The sequence below is a fragment of the Neocloeon triangulifer genome, unplaced genomic scaffold (assembly GCF_031216515.1).
Source record: "Neocloeon triangulifer isolate White Clay Creek 2 clone unplaced genomic scaffold, ASM3121651v1 ptg000001l, whole genome shotgun sequence".
NCBI lineage: Eukaryota > Metazoa > Arthropoda > Insecta > Ephemeroptera > Baetidae > Neocloeon > Neocloeon triangulifer.
The window spans coordinates 6,018,910-6,034,533 of NW_026775544.1; the positions used below are offsets into that span (position 1 = coordinate 6,018,910).

At 32.7% G+C, this 15,624-nt stretch overlaps 1 protein-coding gene across 4 annotated transcripts in view; it reads right to left on the bottom strand.

Annotated features, from left to right (window-relative positions):
- LOC132201002 (protein spire) overlaps positions 1–15,624 on the bottom strand; it is a 99,875-nt gene that overhangs the window by 55,776 nt on the left and 28,475 nt on the right. For all 4 annotated transcript variants that reach the window (XM_059626873.1, XM_059626865.1, XM_059626881.1 and 1 more), the window contains exons 2-3: positions 15,552–15,592; positions 13,933–14,053 (exon numbers count right to left, since the gene is read on the bottom strand). In XM_059626873.1, the coding sequence (XP_059482856.1) occupies positions 13,933–14,053; positions 15,552–15,592 (162 nt within the window). The remainder of the gene's footprint in view (positions 1–13,932; positions 14,054–15,551; positions 15,593–15,624) is intronic.

Here is a 15,624-nt window from a genome sequence, read left to right on the forward strand (position 1 = left end):
AAATTCATGAGGTGTGGTTTTGAAAAATAAATTAAGTTTTTGCATAAGGAAATGTTTAATTTATAAAAAAAAACAATATATTTTTTTTATCTCTGGTAGGATGGACATAATTCATCAATAATATTAATATAATATTGACGACGAAAATTCAATTCCAAAGTTAAAAAAAAAAATGGTTAAATCAGGTTTAATTAATGTAAATTATTCTTCCGCCTCAAAACTAATTTTTAGTTGACTGATTAAGTTTACCAAATATCTATCTACTTCGGTGTTGTTCATATTGAACATTAGTTTAGATCATTGTTACTGATTATTATTGTGGTGTGTGCAGGAAATTAACAAAGTCGGCTAATGAAGAAATCGGTGTCTGCCTAAAAAACGTGCAGTTTCACTTCCAGGTTAAAAGCAGCGTTCTTCCTTTGTTATACGTTCTCGAAAAAAGATAAAAGGTTGACCTCCGCTCTATTAAAGACCTGACAGTGCCTTTGTTAGGAGAACACGTCTAAATCATTTGTAGAGAGTTAAATAAGTAACACTAATATAATGATCACACAAACACGTTTGTTTTTTGGTGATCAATTAAAAAAATTTTAACTTCCCTGCCATACAGATAAGGAATAATAATTGGAGATATTTATCGAGTGTTGGCCTCTTTTGTGGAGTTTAACGAGATGCTTATCGACCATTTAACCCACAAAAATAATAAACAAAACCCGAAATGGAAATCGTAAAAACAAAAATACTCATTAGGTGTGAACAGTCACTTTGCTTAATTATATTTCCAATTATATTTATACGGAGGGCCACTGGGTTTTGTGCTTAGGATGAGATTGAAATGTTTCACATTTTGACTCTAAAAATTTGAATATTTACCCGCTGGTTAAATTAAACTTTATTTGTGGCTCATTTTGGTTAGAAAATATTTAATAACTAATAACTTTCTGGTGGACACTTTACAAAAAGGCTCACTTTTGACAATGCCTCTGATTGTTTTTCATGGTATAAAGCAAAAAAATTTGCACGAGAAATTGGTCATGACATAATTTTAAAAACAAGGATTCTTTTCGTTCTTACGTTATTTCCACCCAAAGAAGAAAAACGTGCATTTTTGTTGTTCGGACTTGAGCGTAATAAACTACACATACATTTTCAATGGAAAGGAGGCCCCTTATTATAAAAGTAGAGGAATTTTTGTGTTGTGGTCATTAACCGGACGTCATATTCGTCTGTAACGTCTTGTTCCCGCTCGCTAAGAAAGTGTTGAAAACAATTTTCGGATTTATCCAACACAAAAATTCAAATTAAGCTGGAAGAGAGTTGGGAGCCCGAGAGTAATTCCTCCTTGTCTACTTTTGTAATTAGATGCGTATGATAATTTTATAGCTGCTAGAACACACATGGGAGAGAGAAAAAGCAACACGCCCCTTGGAGCGTCTTTCCGAGGAGAATAATGTAGAAAAATGATGAGATGGTAGCTCTTGGTATAACATAAAATATCCACCTCAGGGCAGGTGCATCGGGAATTATTGTGCTTTCGAGAGGTCGTAACAATAATTTGTTGATTGGTTCTGATACGACACACAACAACAGCCCAGGGAAATTGGTGTTTGGGGAAGCTGCTGCCATTGAGAGGAAAAGCGCCTCGCGAGAGGAATTTATTGGCCTGTAATTTTCTGTGTGAGCTGCTACGAAAACTAAAAAAAAAAGAAGAAAGGTCAACAAACCCAAGGCGGCTTTTCCGAGAGGGCCACGTACTGACCAAAATTGGGCACTAAAGTCAAGAGGGGTCAGAATTCACCCGAAAAATTATTTGCAGGAAAACACCTAAATTTCAGATTCTTGAAACGAAAATTTCCAAGTATTATAAATATCATTTATGATTGCAATCAATTTATATCTCATAGAAACTTTTTATTCATTACATTTTTGCTTTTTACATAAAAATTCATTTTAAACAGGCTTGAATTCAGGAAAAGAGAATCAAGATTAATAATTTTATTTTCTTGTAAATCAAGGTAATTCACAAACTATCCATTGTTCCAGAAATTAAACTTATTGTGAACTACTTGTTGTATTTTGCTCAGTTCATTATTTGCCCTTCAGTTTTCTTTTGGATAAAAGATGATCGTCCCTCCTACTCAAGCAAACGAGTTTGGAGCAAAAAATAAAACCCGTCTAATTATTTAACCATTCTGGCAAAATTTATGAAAGGTTTGAGAAAAAGTGCCCTGACCAATTAACTTTGGTTAGAAATGAATTAATGGGATTCATCAAGCACTCTCTGATAAAACTAGACTTTAATGTTTGGAATGCAAATCTCTTTGGACGAGTGCAAACAATAAATTACGCTCAATATAATTCTTCGAGCAGCTAGGAAATTAATGGCCTGATACTTATCTCGGTTTGGCCCGAGTGAGCGCGGATGGGCTTGAAAAATAAATAAATTTGGATCTGGCTCATCCACTTTTGTCCTTATCTGCCCGAGAGCCGGCGGCGGTGTCGCTTCACAAAAATATAAATCGCTTAACCTAAATTTCCACGGGTTATCTAGCGTAATGGATTTTATTGAAATGTTCATTTACATTTTTACACGCAGTTGAGATAATTAATTATTACTCTGTTTTGGATCTTGACCGAAAAGGCTTCTTTATATTTTTCACATTAGAGTGAACACACAAAATTATAATAAATGATTGAAGACCGACTGGGTGTGCATAAATAATTAAAACAAGCCACTAACTATTTCTATGATTAATCGTAGCACGCTTGGAGATGTACTTATTATGTACAAAGCGACGGCTTCTTTGAGCTTCAAATAATAATATGCGTTCTTCTAGTCCGCTTGGTGATAAAAACTGACGGTGACAAATATACGTTTCAAATGTGGAACGCTCATTGAACTTTACCCTCAAAAGGAAGGAGATTTGTAGTTTCGGAAAACAAAGAAGCGTAGATGAGATGAGTAACAACAGAATCTCCTCATATAATCTTTACAAAAAACATTTCGTTTAGAAATAATACTGGACAAATTTTACAAAAACGCTATTAATTTTTTCCCTAATTACTAATCATAAAATTATTTCAAAAACATTTAAAAAGAATTAAGAAACTACTCAAGAGTTTTTTTTTTAATTTGCCTTCATTTTTTACCATTACAAATTTAAATATTTATTGTTAGGCAAAATCTGTTTGATTTTTAAACATATTTGATAAACCTTGATTCTTCTAATTGAAGCTTATTTTATGCTCATCATTGTTCATATTTACCTGTTGTCGCTAAAAGCAGTAGTTTCAATAAATAATAATTATTATTAAGGAATTGTGTAATTTGCGTATTAAATATAAATTTTAAATCAGTGTAAAGGTAAAGAATAGAATGAAGATAATAAAGTATTATTATTATTGTTGTTATTATTATACGCATGGCTCATAATGATAAATAATTGGAAAAAATTATTGACGAAAAATGTAATTTAATTAATTCAGTCACTTTAGAGAGATATTTTTTTTCAAACTTAGAGGGAATTGATGATCATTATTTACTATATTTAAAAACGAAACATGATAAATTTCATGTTGAGAAAATGGAAAAATCCACGCAAGTGAGAAATAAGGGGGTTGTAACGGGTACCATCATAATGTCCTAAAGAAAATGTCCTAAATTGAGGTTAAAGACAATGTCCTAACAGAGAATGTCCTAAAGAAAATATCCTAAAGATAATGTCCTAAAAGCTATGGTCGCACATTGTCCTAAAAACTTTGTCCTAATTGAATTTCAAGAAAATGTCCTAAATTTCGGAAAAGTGGTTGATTTATTCTAAAAAATTTAGTTTTTTCAACAGGGACTAACATCCAAAATGAATTCACTTAAAAGCAGAAAGAATGATGCTAATTGTTGAGCTTCTCTGTCACATTTCAAAAGATAGTTGATCAAATAATTCAAAAAATAAAAGTGTATAAAAGTTTGAAACAATCATATTATTTTCCACAAATACAAATTATTGTTAATAATAATATTATTACTTCAACTTATATTGAAAATAAATTTAACGAATATTTTCAATTAGAATTTTTCATATTTTTTGCCTTGAAAAAAAATCGAATGATATTTTTAAGTAAACTTTTTCGTAGGAAACAAAAATACAATTGCCTGAAGATTTGTACGAAATTCTTTGAAACTATTGTCTAGAAGAAAGATTAATAGCTACATTTCTCAACTACCCGTAGCAAAAGCGAAGGAAATAATATTGAAAAAAATATTCGAGTCATTACAAAAGCCTAAAATTACTAAAATTAGTCAAAGGTCTAAATATGTATATTTTCCGATAAAGACTCTAGTCGTATGAAGCGTAAAATATGTTGAATCTGGATAAATTTTGAAACAAAATTACTTGAAAGGATGAAATTAAATTTTTTTTCACATGACACATGACTTTTCATAATTTTCAGGTGTTAGGATATTGTATGTTAGGACATTTTCAATTCTTAATTTTAGGGCATTTTCTTTAGGATATTTTCTGTAGGACATTTTCTGTTAGGACATTGTCTTTAGGACATTGTGAGGCACCCCTAACCCCGTTGTAACCGCCTTGACACAGCTGTCCGGCCGGTTGCATAACGCATGAAGGACTCTCCCTCGGTCGCGACTATTTAACACACGCGGTGACAAACCAGTTTCAAAAGTGCGCAACCTAAATATCTCAAGGGAAACGCTGCTAAACTCCGGCGAAATTATGACCCGAACCTTGGCAAGGTTAAGTAAACAGAATTAAGCCCAAGCCAATGTGTTGAACGAATCGTCGCGTTGGACCAGAAAATTAAAGTTGTATTTATTTGTATCACAGAAATATATAACTTCCAGACCAATCTGAAAATGTTTTTCACCTCTTTTCCAGAAAAAAAATCTATTAGAATTTGTTTAAAAAAAATTGTTTTTTGATTTTTTGTCATTTAATATGATTGCACAAAACTTTTTTTCATGTAAAAGTTTTGGTGCAATTTTCATAAATAAAGAGACCTTGATTAATATGTTTAGATTTTGAAGGTGCCCGTCCAGAAGAGGGCAAATGAGAGTTTAGGTTGATTGATAGCGTTTTGCACCAAGTGCAATTTCTCCGCCCAGCTGCGGGAGAGATGCCAATCTCACGTAATTGCGTCTCGAAGAGGCGGCCGCGAAAATTAGCGGGTGATTAGCCATATTCATTCTGGCAGAAAGAAATAAAGAAAGCTCTCGACCCCTAGGGGCACCCAAGAGTGTGTGACGAGTGAATTCTTACACAGGCACCTTGCTAGCTGCATGCTTGACCGCATTTTCCCACCGCTTCGCATTCCGAAGAAAAAAAGAAAAACAAATTGAACTTTGTCAGCCTCACCCACGTGTTTTTTAATAAGAATTATTTAAGGTGATTCTTCAGTGCTTTTTAAAATTGTGTTTCAACAGAAAAAAGCAATTAATTCTAGTGAAGATATACGCTAGTTTAAGCCAACAAAATTTTTTAACTCTAGAATTAAAAATTAATGAGTTAATTAACAATTAATTTGGAAACATTCTCGGCAGGCTAGAGGTCATCTACGTCAATATTTCTTCTTGATATTTTAATGGTAGTTGCTCCGTAGTGTTTCCAAGCTAATGATAGATTTCTGAATGAAAATTTCAATTTAATTAAAAGTTAATGGTATTTAAGTTTCTGAATTTTCATGCGGGTTGCATAACTTTCCTGCGTGCTTTTATACCTTCTATTTGTGACCATTTTTCACCACTGCCTAATAATCCAATAAATATTAAATTTATACCATTAGCAAGAAAATTTTGTTGACTAGACTCTAAAGCAAAGTGATTTTAAATTTAATTTATAGATTTTTAATTAGCCTGCTTAATGTGAGGGTATAATTTTTAGGCTATTTTTTGGCTCTTGGAAGCCGTGCTCGCAACTCACTCTGTCTGTCTCTCTCTCCCCCACTTTATGCGCTCAGCAGGAGATTTCTATTGACAGGCAGACTAACAATGATATAGCCAGCGGCATGAATTTTGTCTTGTATTTCTATCTATTTCACTTTTCAAGCATTTCGCCTGTCTGCAAGGTCTGGGGGCAAATCACCGCAGCTTGTAAGTGGGATATCGATTATGATACAATTCAATTTTGTGTAAGGTTAAAATTAAAAAGTCGCATTGAGCTTGAATCGATATCCCACTAACAAGCTGCGGTGATTTGTCCCCTGTTCACGCAGAATTCAGATTTAAAAATGATTATTTCACGTTGAATTTTAAAAATGGCACTATTTACTACGGAACAAATTTTTCAATTTTCTTGAATATAACTCTAAATCAGTGTAGCTATACACACATATTTTTCATGGGGAGTTGCAAGGAATCAAGGATGAACAATGTACAATATCCTGATCTACATGTTTCGGCTGCGGGCTGCAACCATAATTCATAAAAGCTGTGAAATTATTTTGCCTCGGTTTTGACAAAACTTAGTATTTAGTAAAAAAAACTTTTTTCAAACTTTTGTCATCAAATTTACTGAAATTTACCATTATTTATTATTTAATTTATTGCTGAACGGAAAAATCAGTTATAATTTTACAATAAAAACAATTCACCAAATTTTACAATTTTGTATTAAATATTTCGAAAATTAATTTTCTTAATAATTTTGGTCAGAATATTGAAACGTGTTTTGATCGTACCTTTGGTAGAAGTTGAGAGAAGACTAAATTATTTTTCTTTATTCTTTTGGTTTGAGAAAGCTCACAAAGTTATAGCTTCAGCATACGCAGCCAAAACATGAAAACATCAAATTGCAGATGGTTTTTTTTATAAAAAAAAATTATTTGTAATTTGTCTAATAAGTTGAACTTTTTCAAGGGAAAAATTTATTTTTAAACGCAAAGCGTGAGCGCATGACTTTACAAAATTTGATCGCGAGCGCAAAATTCTTGAGCGCATCCATGAATGAGCAGGAATTTTTTTGCCGCAGTTTTTCTCGCCGCACTGCAAACCCACGCATGTGCATCACTTTCATCAAAAGCATTGTTGTCGCTCGGAACAATTGCTACAGATTTGGATTTATAATTATGAATTGATATATATCTTAAAATATTATATTTTTTTAATAAAGGAGTGACAATGAAGATTAAACCTAAAATGGCAGCATATTATCGATGCACATTTAAGATTTTTTAGGTGTTTCGAATCCTTTAAATTTTTTAAGCTTGCAAACTTTGAAAATTGAATCGAAAGTACAATACACGTATTTAAATTGTTCCTAAGGTTTTTTAAATTACAATATAAAATTTTTGAATAAATAATCCAAAGAAACTTGACCTAGTGCAGACTCTGAAGTTAAAATGGCTCGAGTGCGCTTTGTCTATTTGTGGTGGAGCAATAAAAAAATTATTTATCAGAACAACATAGTTTATTTTATTTTTCTAGTTATAAATTTAACAGAAAACAAACAAAAAATTTTAAGCGCATGTAAAAAATAAAGTTTAAATTGTCCTAAACAATGAAGAGTTAAAATTTTAATGATTTTAACTAAATTAATTAATAAATATTACCTTTATTTACTCAAGAGATAAAATATGCCATGAGAGACAGATATTTTCATAATATAAAATAATGTCAGACTCATTCCGTAGAAATTAAAGGTCTGCTTAAAAAAACTACCACGAAATCTGAATTTTGAAACTTTAAATAGCAATCCTAATAAAATTTTAAACTTTGCCTGTATTCATCTGAAAACATTGGAGCAAGCCTTTCTCAGTAAAGAGGGGAAAATCTCCAGGTCTGGATTTTTTTCCACGAAAATTAAAATTATCTCAAATTTGCTATTACTTAAAAATTCTACGTTTTCGCGACCTTTTAACAATAAAACTAAGAATAAAAATCTTGTTTTTGGAAAATGAAAAACTATATTTCTGTGTTCTGTGCAATAAATTTTTGAAATGTGCCGATAACTGTTTTCTGACAAATTTATTTCATGGTAAATAACGGCGACTCAATAATCAGAATTATTTCCAGAAAATTTCTAATTGGGATAAAATTTCCATTCAAAGTTGGTTGAATTAAAAAAATTTTGGTTATTCAGATTCTGAGTGAATATTTTCGCAATTCAAAAACTTTCAAATTTTCAAATTTGAATATCTGGAACCTCCTGGAAATAATGGGCTTGAGCGCACAGCAGGGAACTAGAAAGAGAAGCACCCTGTGGAGAATGCATTGTCTAGTTAATACAATGCAGTTTTCTTTGTATTTTTGGAAAAGCGCTCCTGTGGAAAAATGCTGAACTATTTTTACATTGGAGGATAGAAAGCAGGCAGCAATTTTGCCTCAGGGAATTTAACTCACAAAAATGGCGACTATAGAAAAACCTTAAGGCCCTTTGCAGCAATCACTTGATATTCTAGAATGAAAAAACATTCAATGAATTCATTCAAAATTACGATCTAAATATTCGCACTTCTATGGAATGAAACATTAGTTAATTGAATATTCACCTTTTCCGGCCAAAAGCATCTAAATCAGCCCGTGGAATCCGTTTAGAGAACTGAGATTATGTTCAAACCTGATTCAAAACTTGATTCTGAAACGTGGATTCAGAGTTAAGTATTTTTTTTTTCGGAGGACTTACTCGTTTTCATGATCCAAAAGTTTGATACAAATTTGATTCAATTAAGATGTTCTTATTTTTCCCTCTAGATTCAAAAGAGAAAATGTGATCCTTTGATTAACTCCTGTTTTAATCCACCAGTGTATGAGTTTTCTATCGATATTTTGACTTATCTTAAAAGTCACTGAATAAAAAAAAATTGTCTACTTTGGCATTCAACCATAAAAATATTAACTGGTGAGGCGCTTTAAAATGTCAGTTCATGGCATAACAATGCGTTTGTAAATCTTAAGACGGCCACACACACACACTTAATTTTTCTGTTCGGACGTTAGATAATAATTTTCTCGCCGGCTACCTGTTCTCTCCAATCTTCGACTTGGCACTCGGCCAATCACTCTCTTATTCTCGCGCGACAATGAAACACGCCCGCTGTGAATTATTGAGCTATTATTTGCATTCGTTATGATAAAAAGAATTACTGCCATTTGACGACGCCTTCTCGCCGCCGGTGAATTTTTTGGCTCCAAGAAGGGATCATTTTCGCAATCGAATTTCGCAGCAAATGAAGTGAACGTGCTGAAAATTTTAATTCGGACACAGTGAAAATGACCTGGCATCGGTCGCTTATTTCTGAAAGTCGCAAGTGCTAGAAATTTATTGTAATTTGCAATTTTTTCCAATTATTTTCTTTCTTTAAAACGCATTAGTTAAAAAATTTAATAATGATATTCGTTATATTTTAATCTTTTTATTAAAGTTTTGGAATTTTTTTACCTAATAAATTTAAAAAATTATATGTACATAAATAGAATCTTTTAATTTAATACAGTGATATTATACTGGGTATATATGAATCCAAGCTCTCCGATTTGCAGACGATAATATTGTAGCAAAGCTTTGCACTGCATCTCTCAACTTAAAATGTTGATATAATTTTCGTTAAACAATTAAATGACATTTTTAAGCCCCCTGAAATCACCTGGAAAACTTGCTTTCTAACAAAAAAGTGACATTTTTTGCCATATATTTCGCTTCAGACAAACCCTTTTCGTTCCATATTATTTAAATCATTGATAATTTTGCTTTGCAACCAGCATGATTTATTAATTTATTCAATTGAAATATACGACTAAAATTTCTCGCTCCCAATCAATTTCATATCAAAACTAGCATTTAACTTAATGAACATTTGGATGAATGATAAATCCATTTACCAATGTTTGTGGATAACTATAATTTAATTGGCTCATTTTTTTCTCAAATCAAAATTATACGAACAATTTTAATGCTATGTGCAGCTGTTGCGGTATATCGATTACGCTTTAGGAATGAACGTGCGTCTCTCTCAAGAGATAAAAAGTAGAAATGCGCGGCATGCAAATATCCTTTCTCTGCTCTCCGACAATGCAGCTTGTGAAAGGTCTTCCCATATCTCTCTTTCCCTTCGCACAATACAATAAAATCCATGTCAATTGAAACGAGATTCACAACATAAATTTAAAAGAGCGAACCAAAAAAGGCATATTTTATCAATGGCAGGCATCTGCCTGCTCCGCGTCACGCCGTTTATACCAAGTTTTAAAGTGGTGGTGTGTCTTACAGTGTTGTGTACTCTTGGCAAATAGTGTTCATAATTTCTCTCCGAAACTGATCGTTTCGGTGGATAGGACACCTGCGAGAGCGATTTGTGCCCCTTTAAAATCGCCACTGACATCCTTGTTTGTTTTGCGAGAAAGACTCAATGAATCGCAAATGACAAATCGCCGTTTTACTTATCTCTCTTTCCAATACAAACCTGCAGAGTCATTTTTTTAACAAGCAGGACAGAGTGAAGTGAAAAGAGAAAAAAAATACAAATATTGAAACATAATAATTCTTTTATTCTATTCTAAAATAATTTTTCTTGAAATTATCAAGATCTAAAAAATAGTGACTTTAAAAATAAGTTTCTTTACTTTAAGTTATTTCTCTGTTATGATTGAGAACAAATCATGCATGTTTGAAAAGAAGGAAAACGTTTATCGATTTGCCCTTTGTAAGCCAAGATCTTCATTTAAGGGTATAAAATATTCTGCAATCTTCCCTTATCTCGCATACGATTTTATAATTATTATATTGTTTCCCTGACAACTTCTGTATATTCGATGAATTGCAGCATTTTTATGGTCTCTGCCTCTATTTCTAAAAGTTTCCTCATCTCTTTATTTAATTTGTTGACATCTCAAGAACTCCTCCTCCATTAATTTTAATCATAATAAAACGTACTTATGCCTAATGATAAATTAATTAATAAACATTGCATTTAAAATGCTCCATTTTTTGTAATCAAATTATTTCTTCATTATTTCATCAATGTTAAGCCCGGTTTAAATTTTTATGTAATTTATCTACCACTTTATTTTTTTATACATCACTAAATTTATATGAATTTTATTTCCTTGCTTCATCCGATGTGCCACTTGCATAAATTTGAGGATATAATCATGCTCGATAATATTCAGGTGCATGTCGATTTTGCTTGGTGAAATGCCAGACCGAAGGAAAGATGCTAAATATTAATAGCGCCATAAAATGTTATGAAATACGCTAACTACTCTTGGCTGAGCTCCTCTAGAGGCGATGCGGAGACTCGGAACACATTCTACACGGCAGAGTTTCACTTTTCGAGGCGCTGCCACACTAATTAAAATTCTTGTGCCCACTTTTCGATCAATTCCTGCCTCCGTGCACGTGTTATTTTGAGCTGCTTTTTTTTGTAAAGGTCGCGGCCAGAGCGCAATTAAGGTCGCCAGAAACGATATATGGCGGTAACAAAGTTCGTTTTCTTTAAAAACGCATCTAGCAATAGTTCAGAGTAAAAACGAAATTTCTTATGGTCCTAGCGGAAGGTCACTTGAATCCATTAAAGAGGATTTCGGAGGAAGAAATTATAAATCAAATTATAAAATGTATTAATTACACTGTTTCTGGAATCCTTTAAGAGCGTTTTAATGCATTAAAAAGATACTAAGACACGATTTGGGAAATCCCGAGAACGTTCAATAATGCCTTGTTTTTAAATTTGAATATATTACGCTCCTAAATAGTATTGTTGTATATAATTAACTTTTTGATCGTATTTAAATTTTAAACCCTACATGATTTGCCGTATTCGCAAGAACTGATGAGATGAAACTTTTTTTTGTAATTAAAACGACAAGGAATTAATTTTAGTTGAGAATTAAAAACACATAATTCTGATAAAAATTTAAAATTCCTTTACTGTCAAAAACAGTGAAAGTTTCATTGTGGGAGGAAGTGCCAGGAAAAAGAAGTTTTGATTCATTGTCGCCTCAAATAATTGCTTTGTCACCTGAAAATAATACAACATAATGACAATTTTAAACGCTTGGTCAAAGCGAGCACGTAAATCATGTCGATTATTAGCGGGAAGAAAGGTAGGTGTTTTGAATTCTTCACCACGGCGGTCTCTCAAACAAACCTCGCACGATATAATCCGAGAATTAATAGCGGCAGAAAGAAAGTGAAGCGATGACCGTGACTGCTGTGTTGTTGAAGATTTTCTTTCTTATTTTTTTTTCACAGCCGCCTCCCCGCTGTCGCATTTGTCTGTCTTTTATAAATTTTATTTCCAACGACACAATGACACCATAAATAAAAAGCGCCACTTTCGGTTTTGTCATCTCGATACATATCGGCTCATTCACTCGTTGCGCCCGAGACAATTCCCAGAAGAAGGAACGAACCGCGACCAACAAACTTATATAATAATAAATTAACCTGCCAGCGCACGCTGACCTCGCGTGCAATTAGCGCAAGACTTGTGTGAGAGTTAAAAAAAAATTAATGCGGTCTTGGAAAAGCGACGCGCAAATAGCAATTTAACGTTAAATTTTGGACCATGCTCATTGTCAGTCGTGATGTCTAAGATGTAGACATAATTAAAATTTAAGAAAGATAATGAAGTTTAGTAATTATTATAATATTGTCTATGAAAAACATGATTCTAATTTAAATATTTTTTGTCAAGAATACCGTTATCCTTCGTACTTGCTCTATCATTAATAAATGCACATTTTAAATTCTGATTCCAGAATATAATTTTTTCTTTTTAATTCTGACATCTAATTTAATTGCAAAGAAAAACTAACTGACTTTATCAAATTTTAGACATATATATTCATTAATTCCTCAATAATATTAGAAATTTTGAACAGCCAAATAAAAAAAGACTCACAAATATAATCAGATAATATGGTGGATTGTATAAAATTGCTTTATATTTTTTTTTAATACACACAAATATTTAGTACAAGAGTTATTTTTTTTTATTAACTTATTTAAATAAATGGACAATAAACTCTTTGAATTCAAGGATATTATTTTAATATTCAACGTACGCAGCTTTCGAAAATTAAATCAGGAAGCAAAATCGGAACTTTCTTGAACTCAACCTTCACCTGCGTGTTCAATTGGGGCGATAGGCGATCTGCAATGGTGTGCGAAACGATCGCATCAAAATATCAAAAAGCATGATGGGAAAACGTTTCTTATCAAGACTTGGCGATCACCCTCTCATTACTATGCATGCACAGAGGGCATGAACTAATGGAAACAATATGATAATCGGCAGGATCGTAATTGCAAGACGCGATAAGCTAAATATTCATGGCTGGCACGACTTGGCGAAAATTTTTTTAATTTCATGTGCACCGCGGGCGTGAACGTGCGCATGAAAGCAAAAGGATGACCAGTGTAGAGAAGAGAAGGACAAACCAAAAATTAAAAAAAGTCGTGGAACTTATTGGATTAAATTTAGTTGTTGAAGTAAAATCAGTCAATGAATAGAGAGAAAATAAATCAATGGAACTGAAGAAAAATGAAAGAAAATATATAATTTCAAAAAACCAATATTTCAATTGGATGAATACTTAGTTAACTCAAAATAGTACTCGGTCAAACTAAAATTCAGTCATCAACCTGCTTTTTTCATTAAAAAAATCACCCCTTGTCAACTAAGCATGACGTTATAAATAACTCTCAGTTTCGTTTTCGGACCGGAGGGAAGTTGACTTTGGCGAGCGAAAATTCACGCTCGAAAAGCGCAGAACCGGAAGTGCTGCACCGACAAAAATGACTCACATAACATGAGGCTGCGAATAATTGTGTTTAAGTTTTAAATGCGTGGCTGGTTCTATTTAATTTCACTTGCAGCTTAAATGGCCCTAAACGCGTCGATTTTTTTCAACGAGATAAGATTTATCTCCAAATAAAAGTGAAATTCCCGAGAGAAACAATTCTGGTTATGGCTCACCAGGCTCGGTGGTCATCAGGTCAATGAGCCGCTCCAGGTCAGCACCCAGTCTTCGCTCTTCCTCCTCTTGAAAGCCAAACTCCAGAGCTTTGAACAGAGCCAGGCCCAGGTGGAAGGTGAGCTGCAAAAACAAAAACGCCAATTTAAAAACACAAGCCTACTCTCTCCAATTAGCGAGATGTTTTGCATCTACCTTTGTTTTACATTCAATTGCTTTTTTATTACTACTTATTAAAATTCCAGACTTTACAGTTAGAATTCAAATGTAAAATTTTAAATCAAACCGGTGCGAAGTTGCTTTTACGATTGGCAAAAATTAACATTTTTCTCACGCATTCTTTGTTCCGAAACCAGATCGGCGGTTAATTAAAAAATGTACCAAATGAAAAAAAGTATATGTGGCTTCCCGGTACTGAAATTCATAAATTACACATCCGACCACGCGAAACAAATATACATGATCAGACGTCATCGGCCGCGAGAATCATCATCAATTACTGTTTAATGAGAAACCACCAGATGCTTCTGCTAATCATGGTGGGTATAGAGAGCTGGCCGGCGCATTTAAATCGGCTGACTTGCGTTTTCTGCTAGTTAAATTATTATGGATATTACTAATACACCGCTCAACACCGGCCACTATCAAATAGAAAAGATGCCACAAAATCATCGTAATGTAAAATTATTGGACATTATCCTGAGCATTTGTCCATAAACTACTTACAAAAGATCCCGCGAAACTATAAATAAAAATTTAACTTCTTTAAAAATATAACTATTTAATTAAAAATGTTTAATTTTCAGCGCCAATTTAACAGTTATTATTATTTATTTTTTTTCTAATTTATATTTATTAACTATGATTAACAAACTTTCCTAATACTTCAAGTTTCTCAATGTGTTTTATTAAAAGTTTTATATTTTCTAAAGAAAAAGATCAAAATAATTCAAATTTAACGTAGAATAGCCAGTGCTTTTCATTATAGAATGTCACAATCAGTGAATTTGAAAAAATTGGCATATGTTATAATATCCGAATGTTTTATATCCTCAGCTGATAAATCAAGGAGATAAAATATATTAATGATAGCATACACATAGAAACACTGGAAATTTTTTAATTTTATTTGCAAAAATAAAATGTTCAGCTCTTAGAATAAAGAAATGAGTAAAATAACTATTATCAGAAAAAACTATGGCAATAACTGACAATAACAAGTTCTGAAATAGTTACATTATGAGAAATAATTCATTTGAAAAAAGTTAAATTTGGAAGCAAAGGAAGCTGATGAATATTTAGGTATAAATTACACAAACAATCAAAACAGTAACAAGCTAATTAAATCAGTTAAAAATTCATTTCTTGATAGTAAATACTATAAAGAAACGTACTTTTGAAAAGTTCCTCCTCAGCTACCCATATTTTACGTTGGCCCGATTCCACTAAGAATAAAGTATCAATTCGGCATAGAGCGATGAAAGGCAACACAGCTGGGCGCTCTGCAAATTTTATTAATCGCTCTCAGCCGCTATCTAACGCACGCACGCGACCATTGAAACTAAAAATCATTGGCAGAGAAATCAGTGAGAGCTTCCGCGAAAAACGAAGGAATTTTTACCTTTTGTTGCGAAGAGGTGAAAGGTCGACCGGCTGTTGAATCTGAAACAGAAAACGGAGACAAATCAGCTGAG